The following is a 21,411-nucleotide window of genomic DNA, read 5'->3' on the forward strand; positions in this document are numbered from 1 at the left end:
TACAAAAAGGCTCTAATATGGGGGTACAATTTTTGGGGAATTGGCTGTCAAGGGGTACTCAGGCAAAAAAGGTTGAGAACCACTGGTCTAGGCTGATGGGAGCCATCTCTTCTGACTCTAAGTCTATATCTTCTATGCTTTCTTCAATCAAGTCTAAAGTCTAGTCAAGCTCACATAAGTCAGCAAATCAGTTAGTCAGTCTTTCTAAGTCAAGTTCAGACCAGTCTCAGCTAAATCTAATCCAACAGTTACTCTGCATGGACTACAAGTCCCACAGCCCCAAGAAGCAAGTGTGGTTCTCGGTTGCAGCCTTCAGAGAATATTGCACTAAAGCGAACTTTTTCTGTCTGTATAACATTGCAAATTCAAGTAAAGTTAAAAGTGGTTTCCCTAACCTGGTATTAGAGCTATTTCTTGCACAGGCAACTGCTTATCCTTGGTAGTGTGGCAGTTAACATGGCGTCACAAACTCTAGTCTACATAGGCCACCGCACTATTCCTACAGAATGGTGTGGTGGCCTGCTTTTTCCTTCCACTCACAAGAAAAGCTTGTGAGACCTGCTTTCTCACACTCAGAGAAAGCATGCCAGTCCTGCTTCCTCCTCTCTCTCTCATAGAGAAAAGCTGGACAAGGCTCAATCAAATGAGCACAGATCAATGGAGTTCTATGGAACTCCATTGATTTGTATGATGAATCTAATGATTCCTACTAAAAGCCCCTTAGCCCGATAACGACCAAGGACGAGTATAGACGTCCAGGTTGGCGGGCGTTCCCGCACCTGGACGTCTATACTCGTCCATTCTTCTCGTGGGTGCTGCCCAGTGCACCCACGAGATCGCGGCAGGGACTTGGCTGTATCACACAGCCGGGACCCTGCTGCACTGCCATGACCGAAGTAAACTTCGGTCCCGGCAGTTTTAACCCTTACAGCCGCGGTCGGAAGTGACCGCGGGCTGTAAGTGTTATGACAGAGGGAGGGAGCTCCCTCTGTCACTCCTGCAGCACCCCGCATCGCGATCGCGGGGTGCTGCGTGTAATACGCGGCTGGCCGGGGCCTGCCGCACTGCCGGGAGTGAAGTTCACTTCACTCCCGGCAGTTTAACCCTTACAGCCGCGGTCAGAAGTGACCGCGTGCTGTAAGGTGTTCTGACAGAGGGAGGGGGCTCCCTCTGTCTCCTCTGCAGCACCCCGCAGCGCGATCACGGGGTGCTGCTGCATACCTGGGCAGCCGGGGGTCCTACAAAGACCCCCAGGTCTGCCCTGGGTATTGCCTGAAAGGACGTGCCAGAGGCACGTCCTAATATGCTGCCTGCTAGTGAAAACTGGCAGGCAGCATATAACTGCAATGCTTTGGAATACTAAGTATTCCAAAGCATTAAAAAGTGTAAAAATAAATAAATAAATAAAATAAAAGTGTAAAAATAAATAAAAATGTAATAAAAGTGTAAAAAAATAAATAAAAAAATAAAAAATTATATATATATATATTAAAAATACATTTATTAAATGAATCTAATTTAATAAAATGCATAATGTGTAGGATCGCATTGGCGGACATCCCCAGCATGTAATATGCTGCGGATGTCCACCATGTGATCCTACACATTATGCAGCAGTCACAGTAATGAGCTCCCTGCGGTGGCTGGGTAGCTTTGTGCGTCCACTCATAGCGGCGGATTTTCCGCCAGCAGTCATGAGCGGACACACTGAGCTACCCAGCCGCAGCAGTGATGGATATATTCGCCATGAGCGGGTGCTTATTCCCACAACATGGCGGATATATCCATCAGGAGCCTTAACTGTCACAGACAGACGCGTTATACTGCCAGCCGACCAAGGACCAATCAGAGAGGTCCCTGGTCCAGCCAATAACTTGTAGGGGTGCGGTATATAAATGGGGTCACTTGTGGGGGTGGGGGTACTGTTCTGCCCTGAAAGCCAAATGGCGCTCCTCTCCTTCTGAGTCCTACCACGCGGCCAAGGAACCATATATGGCCAAAGCGGGGGTATTTCCGAACATGGGACAAGCAGCTAAATAAAATATAGGGTGCATTTCTTTCAATATCAGAAGTGATGTACAAAAAATATGCCCCCCAAATGATGCATTTGTGAAAAATTGCAAATTTCGAATTTTTAACACTGACTATGTAATAATTCCTGCCAAAAACTATGGTGTTAAAATATTCACTGTACCCCCTAGCGAATACCTTGAGGGGTCTAGTTTTTAAAATGGGGTCATTTGGGGGGGGGGGGTGTTCCTATGTTCTACTACCTTTTAATTTCTGCAAACCTTGCATAGCACACAAAAAAAGATGTACTTTTCAAATTTTCTAAATTTTAAAAATTTCAAGTTAAATTGTTAGGCTTCTAACGAATTTAAAATGTTAATTAAAAACAAAAAAATGACGTCAAAATAAAGTAGACATCTGAAAGTATAAGTTTCATAAACTATTTGGTCAGTATGTATAAATATATGCATCCTATTAGTGTTAAAATAGCAAAAAAATCTTAATTTTTTGTAAAAATTTTATGATTTTTTGCATTGTAAAAAAAAACTACAAATGATATCGGCTTACTTTTACTATGTACATGAAGGACGACTTGTGACAAAAAAACAATGTCAGAATTATCGTGATTGGCAAAACGTTACCAGAGTTATTCTCTAATAAAGACAGACATCCCCGATTTGAAAAAACAGGCCTGGTCTTTCAGGGGCGTACAGGTTTATTTGTATTGGTCCTTAAGGGGTTAAGGGGACTAATAAAGTTTAATAAAAGTAAAAAAAAATAAACACACATTAAACCTTTCCATATCAAAAGTTTAAATCACCCCCTTTTCCCAAATTCCATTTAAAAAATAAGTAAACATAATAAAAATAAACATGTGATATCGCCGTGTGCGCAAATGCCCAAATTATAAAAATATATAAGTCCAAAGTTGTTTATGTTTGGTCATTTATATACCTTACAAAAATGTATAAAAAGCAATCAAAAAGTCCCATCAAAACGAAAATGGTACCGATAAAAACTACAGAAAAAAAGCTAGCAAAAAAAAATTTGCCCTCATACCGCACCGTATGCGGAAAAATTGAAGACTTTTAGGGGTCAGAAGAGGACATTTTTAAACATACTTATTTTTGTGCAAACAGTTATAATTTTTTAACAGAAGTAAAACAAAATCCAACCTATATAAGTTGGGTTAGGTATATTTTAATCGTATGGACCTATACACACTCAACATACAATGGTCGTCCCGGAACCAATTACCAGTATTCCATAGACATATGTACTCAACATACGATGGTTTCAAAATACAATGGTCCTCCTGGAACCAATTAATATTGTATGTTGAGGGACCACTGTACATGGCAGGGTAGAGACAAGGTACAGGATATATGAATCACCTGATTCTGGCTCTTTGGCAGCATCAGAAGATATGATCCCGGCCTCCACAGTTACACTCGGTTTATGTACTTCTGAGTAATAAGCGAGTAGCTCCACATCTCGATCAAACTTGTGACCCTCAGCCAGTGATACCTGAAATAGGTCAAGATTCAACATAAAAAAAATAAAAAAAGACATTTAAACTACTAGAAGGATAAACGTGCAATGTCTAAAATATTACAATAAATCATATTTTAAATAAAAACCAACTTGTAATAATGTCCATGCTCCCGTAAGTCGTAACACTTTAAAATTCTAAATTCTTAGTTTCCATAGGGGACCATTACGTGCAATATTTTGTCTGCATAAATTGTTCAAAGCTGAGGTTGCCTGTATAATTGGATTGCATCAAGGCAGGTAGGTCCCATTTAGCCCACCAGGGATTTAGACTTTTAGATCCCTTGATCAACTTTGACAGTGAAAAATAGCTTACAGCAGCTATTTTTCACTAACTATCAAGCAAGCACAGCTCCTGTGCTTGCTTCAAAGTCTGTTATGTGATAGGATGGAAATAGAAAGTGTTAATCTGTAATTAGAGTGGGTCGGGGTCCAGCTATTGCCCTCCAGCTGCTGTGACACTTGCATTTCTGGGGGGGGGGGAAGTACAACTATCATCTGTCCCCTCCATAACCTCTATAGCCTTTTCCATTCACATTGGCATCCATCTGCCTCCAACAGTAGGGGGATCTCACTACATATGTATTTTTACAACCCTCATTAAGCATATTGACTGTTAACATTAAAGGGGTATTCCGCCCCTAGACATTTTATCCCCTATCCAAAGGATAGGGGATAAGATGTCAGATCGCCACGGTCCCGCTGCTGGGGACCTCCGGGATCCCCGCTGCGGCACTGCGCTATCGTTACAGCACAGAGCGAGTTCGCTCTGTGCGTAATGACGGGCGATACAGGGGACGGAGCCGCGTGACGTCATGGCGCCGCCCCTCGTGACATCACGGCCCGTCCCCTTAATGCAAGTCTATAGGAGGGGGCGTGACGACCGCCACGCCCCCTCCCATAGACTTGTATTGAAAGGGGCGGGCTGTGACATCACGAGGGGCGGAGCTGTGACATAACGATGAGAGAGGAGAAAGCATTGACCGCTCACCCAGGAATCACACACCTTCTGTGCGCGGATCCACCAGTCCCGCCTCCGGTTTCAAGTAGCAGACAAAACGAAATTATTGTCCAGCACCAGGATGTGGATAAAAACGGGTTTCTTTATTCAATGAAGACAGCTACATACATGAAGTCTCTGACGCGTTTCACGCTTTCGCGCTTAGTCATAGACTAAGCGCGAAAGCGTGAAACGCGTCAGAGACTTCATGTATGTAGCTGTCTTCATTGAATAAAGAAACCCGTTTTTATCCACATCCTGGTGCTGGACAATAATTTCGTTTTGTCTGTGACGTAACGATGCTCCGGCCCCTGTACCGCCCATCATTACGTGCAGAGCGAACTCGCGGTGCCGCAGCGGGACCGCAGCGATCTGACATCTTATCCCCTATCCTTTGGATAGGGGATAAAATGTCTAGGGGCGGAATACCCCTTTAAGGCTAGGGTCACACATAACGAGTACACAGCATATTTCACGTTGTGTGCACAATATTCTCCTATAATGTGTGTGCAGTGTGGTGTGGAGGAGGGCCTACACATCACAGTCACGTCAGTGCGCTGGCTACAGTGCGCTGCTGCCATGGGTAGCTGTATAATGTGATCTTATACAGCGGTTTATTAATATCAACTGTTTTATTATTCCGTTTATTATTCTATTTATTTTATATCACCTCCCCACAAGGGCCCTGTGTAAGGAGGTTGTCATTAACGTTATTTAATCTTGCAAATATATTTTATAAATGTATCTTTTTTCTCATTATTAAAAGCACAGTTCTATTAAATTTACTCATCATGTACCATTTTATGGTATTAGTCTAGAGGCTTATGGTACCTTTCTTCCTTTTATAGTTATTTACAATTTTTACTGTTTAGGTGTAAGTACCCTTCCCTCTAGCCTCGACTAATACATTTTTGTGAGCTGCACAATACCCAATTTTCTCTTAATTTACAAATCTGTTTAGCTTTCTGGCACCAGTTGATTTAAAAAAAAAAGTTTTCCACCGGAGTACCCCTTTAAGTCCCTGAACTCTGGACCTATAAAGATATAGTAGCACAGGACACAAAAACATAACTTTCTTTGCATTATGCCACACATTGGTTAAGGATTATGCAGTCCACACAGCTATGTGATATTCCCTCACCTTGGCGGAGGTCTTGCCTTCATCACTGTACTCCACAGGGCTGATATCACAGTTGGACTCTATCTTGGCGATGCCATATGCAGAGTGGAAGTGAGTGCTCAGACTCAGAGTGTACGGGATTTCTCCAATCGGCACCTGTGGACGGGTGGCTGTCACACTTACAGCCTGGCCTATGTGAGGATGACCAATAAGGTAAAATGCAAGAGAAGTCAATCACTGCATTCAGAATGTAATTACTGTTATGTATCATCATCCACCATCATCATTCATTACTCAGTATAACATCTTTATATAATTAACTTCTTCAATTAGAATCCTCTAAATCAATCAACTTCTTCATCTGTCATCATTACTCTTCTTCATGAACCTCATTTCTATTATACTTTTCATCCAAAAACTTTGCCAGCAATGCACATGCTTATACCAACATTCACTGCTAGCATCTTACTCTTCATCCACCATTAATAGAAACAATCATCCTCCTCTATCACGATCCATCATGGAGGGGGGCAAGCTGTGCATAACTAGCTTGCCCCCTGACTGGTGAGCAGTTAAGGGGTTAAGAAATATACAGGCAAGGTTTTTAGCCCCCTCCCCCGCCTGTAAAACTTGTTGGTAACTATAGTGGTATGTCCCATGGGTGGGGGGGAAGGAGTGCACAAATCAGGGGTTTAATAGTTTCCCGGGCTTTCAGGGGCCCTCCCCTGGGTATTTATAGCTTTGGTGCCTCCCTTCCCCCCTCAATCTGCCCAGGACCCAGAGTTTTGCCCACCCTCCCTCCCTTTTTTGTATCTCTGTTTATTGTAAGTCACAGCTTGGCGGTTAGAAGACGGTGAAAGCGGGGTTAACCCGGGGTAGACCTCCACACAGGACAGTGTGGCAGCACCTCTCGGGTTGGCAAGAAGCCAATCGGTGTCTTTGTTACAGTTAAATTGTTATTTATAAAAGTAATTTTATAAATAAAGCTGTGGCCGATCCCCACCCACGAAAAAGTTGAATTGTTGTGTCAGTTATTATTTAATTAATTATTGTAATAAGGGGGAGGGGTAGTTATAGCCTGCTAGGAGCTAATTGGGTCTCAACAGTCTTACAAATTCTCATCCTTCGTTACTCTTGTCGTCTTTCACCATCATTGAGCTTCATCATCCTTTGTTCTCCATCAAACATTTTACTCATGACAAATCATAGACAAACTCAAAGTGTTGACATTAATGTATATGATGACAAAGTATTTTAGAACATGATGATTTTTTGAGGAATAGCTGATATTTGATAGTGTTACCTTTTGGGGTATATCTGGGGTTGAGGATGGCAGGAAGCACAAAACGAACGGCTCCGTCTGCCTCGACTGGAAGCTCCCGCACATATTTTAAGGTCACATCAGCTTCCTGACCAGGTGCCAGGTTCCCAACATTACAGCTGAATACATCAGCAGAGCTCTCGTCTTCTTCCAGAAGAAAAGCCTGCTGACCTTGTTTGATGGCCTCATCGTATGTCTTGTGAGCCTAGAGGAAGAGATGAGGATAGCTATAACACCTCAAGATGGGGCTCACTGGGTATATTAGATAATCATAGTCATCTTTACAACTAAAATCTCGCAGTGTTTGCTACTTGTTCAGTGTCTGCACAGAGCTTGTTTCAAGACTTGCATTATAGGTTGTTGTGTTCTGGGAAAAACTTGCACACTCTTCCCCCCAACCATCTTATGGAAGCTTAGCTATGCTGTTAGCTGTAGGCAAGATTGCTGATTCTTGTGTCTTCAACTTTGGGGAAAATTAAAATTCTAATAACATTTTTTAATAAATAGTACAATTTACTTGCAAAGTGACTTAACTGTTTACATAGACAATTTTTTACTGTTTTGGAATTATTTTTTCCACCTTTAAATATCATCAATATATGAAGGACAACTACATAACTGAGCTTAAATATCCGATCATTTCCAGCTAGGTCAGTGTCTGTACAAAAGTGTGTGTCACGCGAGAAGAGAACATTTTGCAAATTATCAGAACTAAAATATTGACCACTATTCACTATTTGGATGTAGCCAAAATCAATGAAAATGTACATGTCCTTGGCTCAATCTGACTCTGCCTTCTAGGAACCCTATGGTCGTTACCTGTTTCTTTTCCTGGAGATCGGCTACAATGGTCTTCCCCTCCAATGTGGCTTCGAAGGTATAGACGGCAGAGTCCTGATCCATGGGGAACACAAAGATGGCCTCCACTGCCTTCTCCTCCTCATTCTTGTACTTGAGCGTTGCAGACACATCAGCCACAAAGCCTTTCACCTGGATGTCAACTGAGATCCCCTTGAGAGGCACTGAAAGTCCATAAGAAAAAAAGAGAAAAGAGATGTGTTTAAACCTCATGAATCAACCCAATCCCACATGTATATGTCTAGTAAAGTACTTAATTTGATTCGGTGTGACATATACATATAGGACAAGTTGTGTAAGGTCTTGATTGTATTACTTTACATATAATGAGTTAAGCTCAGGAGATCTATAACAGTTGGACCATGATCTGGTACAACAGTGCCCTTAAACAGTGGGGGACACAGGCCAGATTCCAATAAATGGCCTGGAAAAATATAAAGGTTGACAAGGTGTCGCAGCAATTGGAAGTAGGCAGTCAGGTTAGATAAGCCAAATTGGAAAAGCAGTAAGGAAGGAGTCTAAGTCGTTGATCAAAGGATTTCAGTTTTAGAATCCTCATATAGTAATTGGAGAACATATGAGTTACTGTACTGCCCTCTAAGTTCCTGCCACGGCATCTCAATGGGATTCAAGTCAGAACTTAAGTTTTCCATTTTGTTTTTGTTTTTTGGAGACATTCAAAAGTGGAGTTGTTTGTGTGCTTTGGATTATTGTCTTGCTGCATAACTCAACTTCACTTGAGCCTAGGTCAGGAACTAATGTGTGGACATTCTCAAACAGGATTTTCTGATAAAGCAGAATTTATGGTTCCACCTATGGAGACAAGTAATTCAGGTCCCGCGTAGACAAATCAGTTTCAGACCATCTTATTACCACCTAGATTAACTGTTTGTTTGATGTTATTATTGGGTTATTTGTTGTTTGCTGTATGCTAGGGAAAGCTTTTCCCTTTAATACAATTTTTGCACAGTTTCTCTAATCAGGGCCAGCATCAGGGGGTACAGGCAGTACCCCCGTACGGGGCCCGGTGCCCAGGGAGACCCGGGCTCCGTGACTGACCCCGGCCGGGGTAAGGGCGCACCACCGCTACTGAGGATCCAGGACACTAGTCCAAGATCCCCTGCAGACAGCGCTGCCTTCTCCTGTATGCGCGATACATGCACATACAGGAGAAGGCATCCCCTCTGTGTGAGCCGCATCTGCAGCTTACACAGAGGAGATGTGACCTCCGCCCCTACGCAGCACACGGTACAGGTGCCGTACTGTGGAGGGGAGAAGACGCGGGCCCCTGCTGCTGAGGAGATCGCTGCGTGGAACCTCAGGTGAGCATTTTTTTTTAAACTATGGATATACCTATGGGGAAGAGGGGAGGAGGGGAGTAACTCTGCCTATAGGGAATGGGGGGTAACTCTGCCTATAGGGAAAGGGGGGTAACGCTGCCTATACCTATAGGGAAAGGGGGTAACTCTGCCTATAGGGAAAAGGGGGGGGGGACGGTAACTCTGCCTATACCTATGGGGAAGGGGGTAACTCTGCCTACACCTATGGGGAAAGGGGGGGGATAACTCTGCCTATACCTATAGGGAAAGGGGGGTAACTGCCTATAGGGAAGGGGGGGGTAACTCTGCCTATACCTACAGGGAAAGGGGGGTAACTCTGCCTATAGGGAAAGGGGGAGGTAACTCTACCTATGGGGAAAGGGGAGGGTAACTCTGCCTATACCTATGGGGAAAGGGGGGGGGGTAACTCTGCCCATACCTATAGAGAAAGGGGGGTAACTCTGCGGGGGGGGGGGGGGAACTCTGCCATACCTATGGGGAAGGGGGGGTAACTCTGCCTATAGGGAAAGGGGGGGGTAATTTCCCCAATAGGGAAAGGGGGGTAACTCTGCCTATACCTATGGGGAAAGGGGGGGCAACTCTGCCTATACCTATAGGGAAAGGGGGTTAACTCTGCCTATACCTATGGTCAAAGGGGAGGCAACTCTGCCTATACCTATGGGGTAAGGGGAGGGGGGGGTAACTCTGCCTATACCTATGGGGAAGGGGGGGGGTAACTCTGCCTATACCTATGGGGAAAGGTGGGGGTAACTCTGCCTATACCCATGGGGAAGAGGTGGGGGGTAACTCTGCCTATACCCATTAGGAAGGGGGGGGGGGGTAACTCTGCCTACACCTATGGGGAATGGGGGGGGGGGTAACTGCCTATACTTATTGGAGGGGGCTACCTAACTTTATACCTGGATGCCTAACTACTTACCTACATACCGGGCTATCTAACTATGTATCTGGCCTTCATACATGGCTGCCGCACTGCCTAGCTAGCCCCCTACCTACCTGGCTTGTCACCTGCCTACATATTCGGCGTCCTGATCTACCTACCTAGTTACCTATTTACCTGCCTACCTACCTACCTGCCCTTTTACTGTGCAGGACACCAAGGAGGGCATTATTACAGTTTGTGGGCCTTTAGATGGAAAGATTGTGTAGAGGAGAGGAGGGCACTGGAAAAATGTAAAGTCTGACATGTTTGTCCTGCAGATGTTAAGAGATCCACATGGCGGTCTGATCCAGACAGAGAAGAAAAGGAAAGAGGGGGCCAGTGATCAGAAAAGACGAAACTGTGAGTCCCAAAATGTAACTGTAATCACTTATATGGTATACACATCCTGTGTACAGCTGATATCTACCGCCATATGGTACTGTATATAATTACTTATACTGTATACAGATCCTTTATAGAATACTGCTCTGTGTATAGTGGTTTTATTCAGTACAGCATGGCGGTATTATCCAGTTATTGTGTGGTGGTATATATTTACTCCTTGTATACCAGTATTATTGGTCATAGAAATTTACCTACGTTTAAGTGTTTCTTACCTATATAAATTTTAGTTTATTGTGTGTGGGATTTCGGTGGAATAGGGCGTGGCAGAAGATTGACGACCTGCAGAGCCTAGCAGGGACCCTTGCCTTTTTTTTGGTCCGGGGGCCCCGAATGTTGTCAGTCTGCCCCTGGCTATGACCCATAGGCCATAGCAGTCGATCCTGACCCCAGACTAGAGAAGGAGTGATTGGACCACGGAAACTGGCTGGTACACAGACATACTGCCTGCAGCTGCATCCTATATATGGCTGGAGGCAGTGTGTCTGTGGAGGGCCTACAGCAGTATATGGGGGCACAGAGGGGAGGGTCATTAACCCCTTAACGACCACTGACGTAAATGGACGTCCTGGTTTGGCGGGAATTCCCGCACCAGGACGTACATTTACGTCCTGTGTATGACCGAGAGCATCGGAGCGGTTCTCACGTCATACACGGCAGGTGCCGGCTGCTAGCAGCAACCGGGGACCTGCCGTAATGGCCGACATCCGCGATCGCTCCTCAGATGGCGTGATCAATACAGATCACAGCATCTGCAGCAGTGCGGTACTTTGAATGGATGATCAGATTGCCCGCAGCGCTGCCACGGCGATCCGATCGTCCAGCATGGTGGCCGGAGGTCCCCTCACCTGGCTCTGGCCGTCTCCCAGGGTCTTCTGCTCTGGTCTGAGATCAAGCAGACCAGAGCAGAAGATCACCGATAACACTGAGCAGTGCTGTGTCCTATACATAGCACTGCATAGTATTAGCAAAGGATTGCTAAAGATAGTCCCCTATGGGGACATAAAAAGGTGTAAAAAAAATTTGATAAATGTAAAAATAAAAAGTAAAAAAAGTGGAAAATTCCCTCCCCCAATAAAAATGAAAATTGTCAGTTTTTCCCATTTTACCCCCAAAAAGCGTAATTTTTTAAAATAAACATATTTGGTATCACCACGTGCATAAATGTCCGAACTATCAAAATATAATGTTAATGATCCTGTACGGTGAATGGCGTAAACATAAAAAATAAAAAAAAGTCCAAAAATGCTGCTTTTTTGTCACGTTTTATTCAACATATTTTTATAAAAAATTATCTAAAAGTTTTATGTAGGGCAAATGTGGTATCTAAAAAAGTACAGATGTCAGTGCCAAAAATGAGCTCTCATACCGCCCTATATACGAAAAAAATGAAAAAGTTATAGGTGGTAAAATAGGGCGATTTTAGATCACTGATTTTGTACAAAAAGTTTTAGATTTTTTTTAAGCGGTACAAAAATATAAAAGTATCTAGCCATGGGAATCATTTTAATCATATTGACCCACAGAATAAAGAACACATATCAATTTTACCGTAAATTGTACAGTGTGAAAACAAACCCCTCCAAAATGTGCAAAATTTTGGTTTTCATTTAAATTTCCTCCCTAAAAAAAATTTTTTTGGGGGGGGTTTGCCATACATTTTATGGTAAAATTAGAGGTTTCATTACAAAGTACAATTGGTCACACAAGAAACAAGCCCTTATATGGGTCTGTAGATGGAAATATAAAAGAATTATGGATTTTAGAAGGCGAGGAGGAAAAAACGAAAACGCTAAAATAAAATTGGCCTGGTCCTTAAGGTGAAAATATGGTTGGTCCTTAAGGTGTTAAATATATATGGAGGCACCAAAAGGGAGTCATTAACCCCTTAAGGACCAAGGGCGTACAGGTACGCCTTTGCTCCCTGGTACTTAAGGACCAAGGGCGTACCTGTACGCCCGTGGGAATTTCGGTCCCCGCCGCGCGCCGGGCGGGGATCGCGCCGGGGTGACTGCTGATATCTATCAGCAGGCACCCCGCGCAAATGCCCAGGGGGGTCATTAGACCCCCCCATGTCGGCGATCGGCGCAAATCGCAAGTGAATTCACACTTGCGATTTGCGCCGATTCCGGGTCATACGGGTCTATGGTGACCCGGTGACCCGGAATAGAAGGGGGATCGCGGATGTCCTAGACACCCACGATCCCCCTGTAGCGATAGGAGTGAGGTGGCAGAGTTGCCACCCCTCCTATCTCTGCTATTGGTGGTCTAGACGCGACCACCAATAGCAGATCAGGGGCGGAGGGGTTTACTTTCGGTTTCCCCGTCCTGCCCTCCCACAATAGGCGGGGCAGAACGGGGAAACCGACAGGGACCGGCGCCGAAGATCCACTTACCCATCGGCGACGGCAGCGGCGACGATCAGCGACGGCAGCGGGCGACGATCGGCGGAAGAAGAGGACCGCGACACAGCTCCCTGGATCCAACGGAAGCCGGTAAGTTACTTAGCAACATCTGGAGGGCTACAGTCTGAGACCACTATAGTGGTCTCTAAACTGTAACCCTCCAGATGTTGCAAAACTACAACTCCCAGCATGCCCAGAGAGCTGTTTAGGCTTGCTGGGAGTTGCAGTTTTGCAACAGCTGGAGGTCTACAGTTTGAGACCACTGCAAAGTGATCTCTATACTGTGCACCTCCAGATCTTGCAAAACTACAACTCCCAGCATGCCCAGACAGCAGTTTGCTGTCTGGGCATGCTGGGAGTTGTAGTTTTGCAACATCTGGAGGTCCACAGTTTGGAGACCACTATGCAGTGGTCTCTAAACTATAGCTCTACAGATGTTGCAAAACTGCAACTCCCAGCAAGCCTGAACAGCAAACAGCTGTCTCTGCATGCTGGGAGTTGTAGTTGCGATCCCTCCAGCTGTTGCATAACTACATCTCCCAGCATGCCTTTCGGCGATCAGTACATGCTGGGAGTTGAAGTTTTGCAACAGCTGGAGGCACACTGGTTGGAAAATACTGAGTTAGGTAACAGAACCTAACTGAAGCTTTTCCAACCAGTGTGCCTCCAGCTGTTGCAAAAGTACAACTCCCAGCATGCACGGTCTGTCAGTACATGCTACGAGTTGTAGTTTTGAAACAGCTGGAGGTTTGCCCCCCCATGTGAACGTACAGGGTACATTCACACTGGCGGGTTTACAGTAAGTTTTCTGCTTCAAGTTTGGGCTGTGGCAAATTTTTCACCGCAGCGCAAACTCCTAGCGGTAAATTCCCTGTAAACCTGCCAGTGTGAATGTACCCTAAAAACACTACACTACACTTACACATAATAAAGGGTAAAACACTACATATACACCCCCTTACACTGTCCCCCTAATAAAAAATAAAAAACGTATTGTACGGCAGTGTTTCCAAAACAGAGCCTCCAGCTGTTGCAAAACAACTACTCCCAGCATTTCCGGACAGCCACTGACTGTCCAGGCATGCTGGGAGTTTAGCAACAGCTGGAGGCACCCTGTTTGGGAATCACTGGCGTAGAATACCCCTATGTCCACCCCTGTGCAATCCCTAATTTAGTCCTCAAATGCGCATGGCGCTCTCTCACTTTGGAGCCCTGTCGTATTTCAAGGAAACAGTTTAGTGCCACATATGTGGTATCTCCGTACTCGGGAGAAATTGCGTTACTAATTTTGGGGGCTTTTTTTCCTTTTACCCCTTATGAAAAAGAAAAGTTGGGGTCTACACCAGCCTGTTAGTGTAAAAAAAATTTTTTTTTACACTAACATGCTGGTGTTGTCCTTTACTTTTTATTTTCACGGGAGGTAAAAGGAAAAAAAGACCCCCAAAATTTGTAACGCAATTTCTCCTGAGTACGGAGATACCCCATATGTGGGCGTAAAATGCTCTGCGGGCGCACAACAAGGCTCAGGAGTGAGAGCGCACCATGTACATTTGAGGCCTAAATTGGTGATTTGCACAGGGGTGGCTGATTTTACAGTGGTTCTGACATAAACACAAAACAATAAATACAGACATGTGACCCCATTTTGGAAACGACACCCCTCACGGAACGTAACAAGGGGTATAGTGAGCCTGAACACCCCACAGGTGTTTGACAAATTTTCATTAAAGTTGGATGGGAAAGTGAAAAAAAAATATTTTTTTCACTAAAATGCTGGTGTCACCCTAAATTTTTCATTTTCACAAGGGAAAATAAAAAAAAGCCCCCCAAAATTTGTAACCCAATTTCTTATGAGTAAGAGCATACCCCATATGTGGATGTAAAGTGCTCTATGGGTGCACTACAATGCTCAGAAGAGGAGGAGCGCCATTGGGATTTTGAAGAGAAAATTTTTCCGGAATTGAAGGCTACTTGTGTTTACAAAGACCCCATGGTACCAGAACAATGGACCCCCCCCATATGTGACCCCATTTTGGAAACTACACCCCTCATGTAATGTAATAAGGGGTACAGTGAGCATTTACGCCCCACAGGTGTCTGACAGATTTTTGGAACAGTGATCCGTGAAAATGAATAATGTAATTTTCCATTTGCACAGCCCACTGTCCCAAAGATTTGTCAAACGCCAGTGGGGTGTAAATGCTCACTGCACCACTTATTAAATTCTGTGAGGGGTGTAGTTTCCAAAATGGGGTCACATGTGGGGGGGGTCCACTGTTCTGGCACCACGGGGGGCTTTGTAAATGCACATGGCCCCTGACTACCATTCCAAACGAATTCTCTTTCCAAAAGCTCAATGGTGCTCCTCCTCTTCTGAGCATTGTAGTTCGCACGTAGTGCACTTCAGGTCCACTTATGGGGTACCTCCATACTCAGAAGAGATGGAGTTACAAATTTTGGGGGGTATTTTCTGCTATTAACCCTTGCAAAAATGTGAAATTTGGGGGGAAACACACATTTTAGTGAAAAAAATATATATATTTTTTTACATATGCAAAAGTCGTGAAACCCGCGTGGGGTATTAAGGCTCACTTTATTCCTTGTTACGTTCCTCAAGGGGTCTAGTTTCCAAAATGGTATGCCATGTGTTTTTTTTTTGCTGTTCTGGCACCATAGGGGCTTCCTAAATGCAACATGCCCCCCGAGCAAAATTTGCTCTCAAAAAGTCAAATATCACTCCTTCTCTTCGGAGCATTGTAGTTCGCCCGTAATGCACTTCATGCCAACTTATGGGGTACCTCCATACTCAGAAGAGATGGAGTTACAAATTTTGGGGGGTATTTTCTGCTATTAACCCTTGCAAAAATGTGAAATTTGGGGGGAAACACACATTTTAGTGGGAAAAAAAAATATTTTTTTTACATATGCAAAAGTCGTGAAACATCTGTGGGGTATTAAGGCTCACTTTATTCCTTGTTACGTTCCCCAAGGGGTCTAGTTTCCAAAATGGTATGCCATGTGGGTTATTTCTGCTGTTCTGGCACCATAGGGGCTTCCTAAATGCAACATGCCCCCCAAAAACCATTTCTGAAAAACGTACTCTCCAAAATCCCCTTGTCGCTCCTTCCCTTCTGAGCCCTCTACTGCGCCCGCCGAACACTTTACATAGACATATGAGGTATGTGCTTACTCGAGAGAAATTGGGCTACAAATATAAGTATACATTTTCTCCTTTTACCCCTTGTAAAAATTCAAAAATTGGGTTTACAAGAACATGCGAGTGTAAAAAATAAAGATTGTGAATTTTCTCCTTCACTTTTCTGCTATTCCTGTGAAACACCTAAAGGGTTAAAACACTTACTGATTGTCATTTTGAATACTTTGGGGGGTGTAGTTTTTATAATGGGGTCATTTGTGGGGTATTTCTAATGGGTAGACCCTTCAAATCCACTTCAAACCTGAACTGGTCTCTGAAAAAAAGCGAGGTTCAAAATTTTGTGAAAAATTGGAAAATTGCTGCTGAATTTTGAAGCCCTCTGGTGTCTTCCAAAAGTAAAAACATGTCAATTTTATGATGCAAACATAAAGTAGACATATTGTATATGTGAATAAATTTTTTTTTATTTTGAATATCCATTTTCCTTACAAGCAGAGAGCTTCAAAGTTAGAAAAATGCAAAATTTTCAAATTTTTCATCAAATTTTGGGATTTTTCACCAAGAAAGGATGCAAGTTACCACAAAATTTTACCACTATGTTAAAGTAGAATATGTCACGAAAAAACAATCTCGGAATCAGATTGATAACTAAAAGCATTCCAGAGTTATTAATGTTTAAAGTGACAGTGGTCAGATGTGCAAAAAACGCTCTGGTCCTAAGGTGTAAAATGGCCTGGTCCTTAAGGGGTTAAATATATTATGGGGGCACCGAGAGGGAGTGATTAAATATATTTATGGGGGCACTAAGAGGGGGGGGGGTCAATAAATATATAGGGGGGCACAGAGGGGTGTACATATATACAGGGGCACAAAGTGGGCACTATTAATGTGTGCAGCCATACACATGAGGAGTCTGTAAAGAAGTGGGCATTGTGCTGAAGAAAGGCACCTAAAATATTTGTCTGGCAGGTTCTTTGGAGACAAGTCTTCATGATGGCCTCTGATCAAAGTAGACATAGCTTGTGAGTCAGTAAATGTAACTGTAATCCCTTATAATGGCTGCAGTGCCCTTGCTTGTATCGACCTCTGTATGATCAGTATGTGGCAATATTGTTGAATTTTTAGGGAAGTTTCACAGTAACTAGATTAGGGTGTATTAGAATATATTAGGGTGCAGTGAAGTAAAATACTGTGCAGCACAATGTCTTACTGCATTGCACTCTGCTTTAATCTAATTAGAAATATATAATTAGAAAATAAAATAAGATTAGGGACAGGCCCTGGGGGTGGATTCAGGGGGCGGACCACATGGTGGAAAGGGGAGGGGGCCCAGCCTTGAGCTGTGTAAGGGGCCCCGAAATTTCTGATGGCATCCCTGTCTCAAATTCTGGCAACATGTACACTGACCCTAACTTAGGTAAATGAAGCCTGCAGTTCTATAGATGTTCAACTGGATTATTTGTGACCTCTCTGGTAACTCACCAATGTGCTCTTTTTTTAAATAACCATGCCCATCACTGAGCTTTGCTGGAGTCCCCAAGCATTACCAATGGCTGGTAGGTTTTAATGACTTCCCTTTCATGCATATTTAAATCTCTTAAGATCATCATGTGCTGCTTTATAGACCTTCTAGCTGTTTCACATCAGTAGACACATCAGCAAACAAATTGTAAATTTAGCAGCTAAAGGGGCTGTTGGCTGGGTTCACATATGTCTGTTATTCAGCATAGGTGAACTCAGCCTAAATCTCAACGCAACTGATGACAAATTGCAGACCTTTGAATTATACAATAAATATATATATATTTTTTTGCATTAAAGGGGTACTCCGGTGCTTAAACATCTTATCCCCTATCCAAAGGATAGGGGATAAGATGCCTGATCGCGGGAGTCCCTACACTGGGGACCCCCGGGATCATGCATGCTGCACCCCGTTTGTAATCAGTGCCCAGAGCGTGTTCGCTCCGGGACTGATTACCGGCGACCGCAGGGCAGGCGGCGTGTGACGTCACGCCTCCGCCCCCGTGTGACATCATGCTCCGCCCCTCAATGCAAGCCTACGGGAGGGGGCGTGATAGCTATCACGCCCCCTCCCGTAGGCTTGCATTGAGGGGCGGAGCGTGACGTCACACGGGGGCGGAGGGGTGACGTCACACGCCGCCCTGTAGTCGCCGGTAATCAGTCCTGGAGCGAACACGCTCCGGGGACTGATTACATACGGGGTGCCGCGTGCATGATCCAGGGGGTCCCCAGCAGCGGGACTCCCGCAATCAGGCATCTTATCCCCTATCCTTTGGATAGGGGATAAAATGTTTAAGCACCGAAGTACCCCTTTAACCTGGAAAACCATAGTCATAATAAAAAGGAGGACAATCACTATGTTTGGTTGATGAATATTGCAGATGAAATAGTGTGACACCTAGTATGCAGGACTGAAAGATAATTTGTTTAGTCTTGGTAAAAGTTTAATTTCTTAAGATCATAATTAGCTTATAGCTCAAGAAACAACCCAACACTGGCTAATGAAGGAGGTGGCATCCAAATCGATAACATCTATATAAAGCATACAGACAGCGAATGTCCTTATTTAGAGAATCTTAATTATTTACTGTGTATAGAAATTTGGGGAGAGACACAAAAAATAGTTGGTATTATATAATGAAAGGTCACATAATGTCATATACACTGAAGACATGTGCATGGATTTTCTACAATAGCCCCGCCTAGAATTTTTAGCAAGGCTTTTTTCAGCATCTTCAGGCTCTGCAACATTCTTTCTAACAAAGAATTTGTGGGTGGACGTCTGTTTAAATGGCACATAAAATGTCCAACAAAGCTGATCTGTCCTCAACACAAAACTTGCTTATATTATCTGTAATTGTAAATCCTGAATTCACACCCTTGTAAGCATCTGGCAGACAACACAGCATCACTAAATTGGACTGTGGAACCTTCGACAACTCACAACTGAGTAGAAAGCAGTATTTCTGTGTAACAAAGTTCTGCCTGTACACCACATGCGTAGGTAATAATATGATCCCACACACGTATAGTTGGGTGCTGGTTAATTGTAGCAGTATCAAGCGGATAGGGGGACTCCCCTGTGTAACTTCAATGTCAACCAGTGGCAGCTCATACGTGACACCTGGCGTTTGCTGAGGTCCTTTTAGGAAGCCACATTATTAGTCAGTCGCTAGGATTACTGGATGAATTACGTCAATCCACTGCTTCATATCCCACAACACGTGTTGGAAACGATGGCTGGTCAGGGCACTGGAGACGTGGTGCTTACATCTCGAGGCCACATGAGCCCTGTGGGGGCTGAACTGGAGGAGGAGAGGGACAGTGGAGCACAGGCAAGGTTTTACAAAATGGGTGGTTTTTATAGTCATTTGACAGAAGAGGAGGAGCAGGCTGTGGATGAGGATGAAGACGAGACAGAGGACCCAGACACATCATGGCCATGTGGTCTCCTCATGCTGCAGGCACATTAAATGAAACTTAATCTTAATCTATTTTAAATCTTCAATAAAAATTTTCCAAAATATCTTTAATCCTTTCAATTGTAAGGCCCCATGGTCTCGTCATGCTATTGCCACCTCCAGGTTGGGTCGTTCTGCCACTATATGGTCTTCTCTTGCTGCCGTCAATTCCAGGCTGTGTCATTCTGCCAGATTATGGTCTCTTCATGCTGCTGCCACCTCCAGGCTTTGTCACTGTGCCACCATATGGTCTCCTTATGCTGTTGGCTCCATAAGTTAAACTTAACATTTTTTTATATATCTAAAATCTTCAATTAAAATTTTCTAAAATATCTTGAATCTTCTCTATTGTGAGGCCCTATGGTCTCATCAGGCTGTTGCCAAATCCAGACTGGGTCTTTCTGCCACTATATGGTCTCCTTTGGCTGCCACCAATTCCAGGCTGTGTCATTTAGAGATGAGTGAATTTTTGAAAAATTTGATTTGGCCGATTCAACAAATTTTTCGGACAAAATTCGATTTTGGTCGAAAATTTTTGCGCTGAATCGCTATTAAAAATGTCTATTTCTGGCCTACAGAGAGCCTCAATAGGGGTGTAGAGCACTTTGCCTTGTCCTAACACGCATAGGGAGTGTGCTGTGCTAGTGACATAATAGTGTTATTCTGTATGACATGCAGATTACAGGCATTGCTATTTGAATCACTGCTACAGACCGTCAATGTGGCAGCAGGGAGACCATATGGTGTAAAAATTGAAGAGAATGAAGAGATTTTTTATGTAATTTTTTATTTTATTTAATTTGAATTTATTAAAAAATTTTGAGTACCCATTCTGGTGAGCATCGAGCTGGTGGTCCTCCACCAGGCAAGATACCACCTGTTCCAGCCCCTGCGTCTCAGCGTCCCCCTGACTATGAAAGTGCGAATGTTTCATTTAATCAGTTATGGTTCATTGTTATCGCTCCAAGGTGTTTCATCGGATTCTTGTGATAATTCCACATGTAATATGACGTTGACGACCAGAGGGCTTCAGTCTTGAAAAGATTACATTGATTTCTTAAAATTTAAATGTAAAATTTATATTAGATTCCCAAGTTTAATGTCCCGCTGTTTACTTTGAACTAATACTGTATGACCACAAAACCCAATCTAACAAGGAGTCAAATGGCGGCACAATGAGCCTAGAGGTGGCAGCAGCATGCGGAGACCATCATCTGTCAGAATTACATAGCCTGGAATTGGCAGCAGCATGAGGAGACCAGATATTGGCAGAACGACCCAGTCTGGAGGTGGCAACAGCCTGAAAAGACCATAGGGCTGGAGCTGGTGGCAACATGAGTAGACAATAGGGCTTCACAATCCCCAATATTAAAAGATGAATTTCAAAATTTAAATTTAATATTTTTTATAGCTAGTGCTACCATAACATATTTTTAGGTAATGTACCAGGCCCTGCTGCATCAGTAAACCATATAGTGGCTGAATGGCACAGCCTGGAGCTAGCAGCGGCATGAGTAGACAATAGGGCTTCACAATCCCTAATATTAAAAGATGAATTTTAAAATTTAAATCGAAGATTTATGGTAGCTAGTGCTACCATAAAATATTTGTAGGTAATGGCCCAGGCCTGGAGGTGGCTGAAGCATGAGGAGACCATATAGTGGCTGAATGCCACAGCCTGGAGTTGGCTGAAGCATGAGGAGACCATATAGTGGTTGAATGGCAAAGCCTGGAATTGGCTGAAGCATGAGGAGACAACATAGTGGCTGAATGGCACAGCCTGGAGATGGCTGAAGCATGAGGAGACCATTGGTGGGTGGAAATCCTGTCTGATCCATGCCTG

At 43.9% G+C, this 21,411-nt stretch overlaps 1 protein-coding gene across 5 annotated transcripts in view; it reads right to left on the bottom strand.

Moving 5' to 3' along the window:
* The window catches only part of LOC130295933 (von Willebrand factor A domain-containing protein 5A-like), a 159,136-nt gene that overhangs the window by 93,175 nt on the left and 44,550 nt on the right, over positions 1–21,411 (bottom strand). For all 5 annotated transcript variants that reach the window (XM_056547289.1, XM_056547279.1, XM_056547271.1 and 2 more), the window contains 4 exons: positions 7,822–8,024; positions 6,985–7,207; positions 5,703–5,872; positions 3,405–3,537 (listed from right to left, as the gene is read on the bottom strand). In XM_056547289.1, coding sequence (XP_056403264.1) covers positions 3,405–3,537; positions 5,703–5,872; positions 6,985–7,207; positions 7,822–8,024 — 729 coding nt within the window. The remainder of the gene's footprint in view (positions 1–3,404; positions 3,538–5,702; positions 5,873–6,984; positions 7,208–7,821; positions 8,025–21,411) is intronic.

The sequence above is a fragment of the Hyla sarda genome, chromosome 1, assembly GCF_029499605.1.
Source record: "Hyla sarda isolate aHylSar1 chromosome 1, aHylSar1.hap1, whole genome shotgun sequence".
Classification (NCBI taxonomy): Eukaryota; Metazoa; Chordata; class Amphibia; order Anura; family Hylidae; genus Hyla; species Hyla sarda.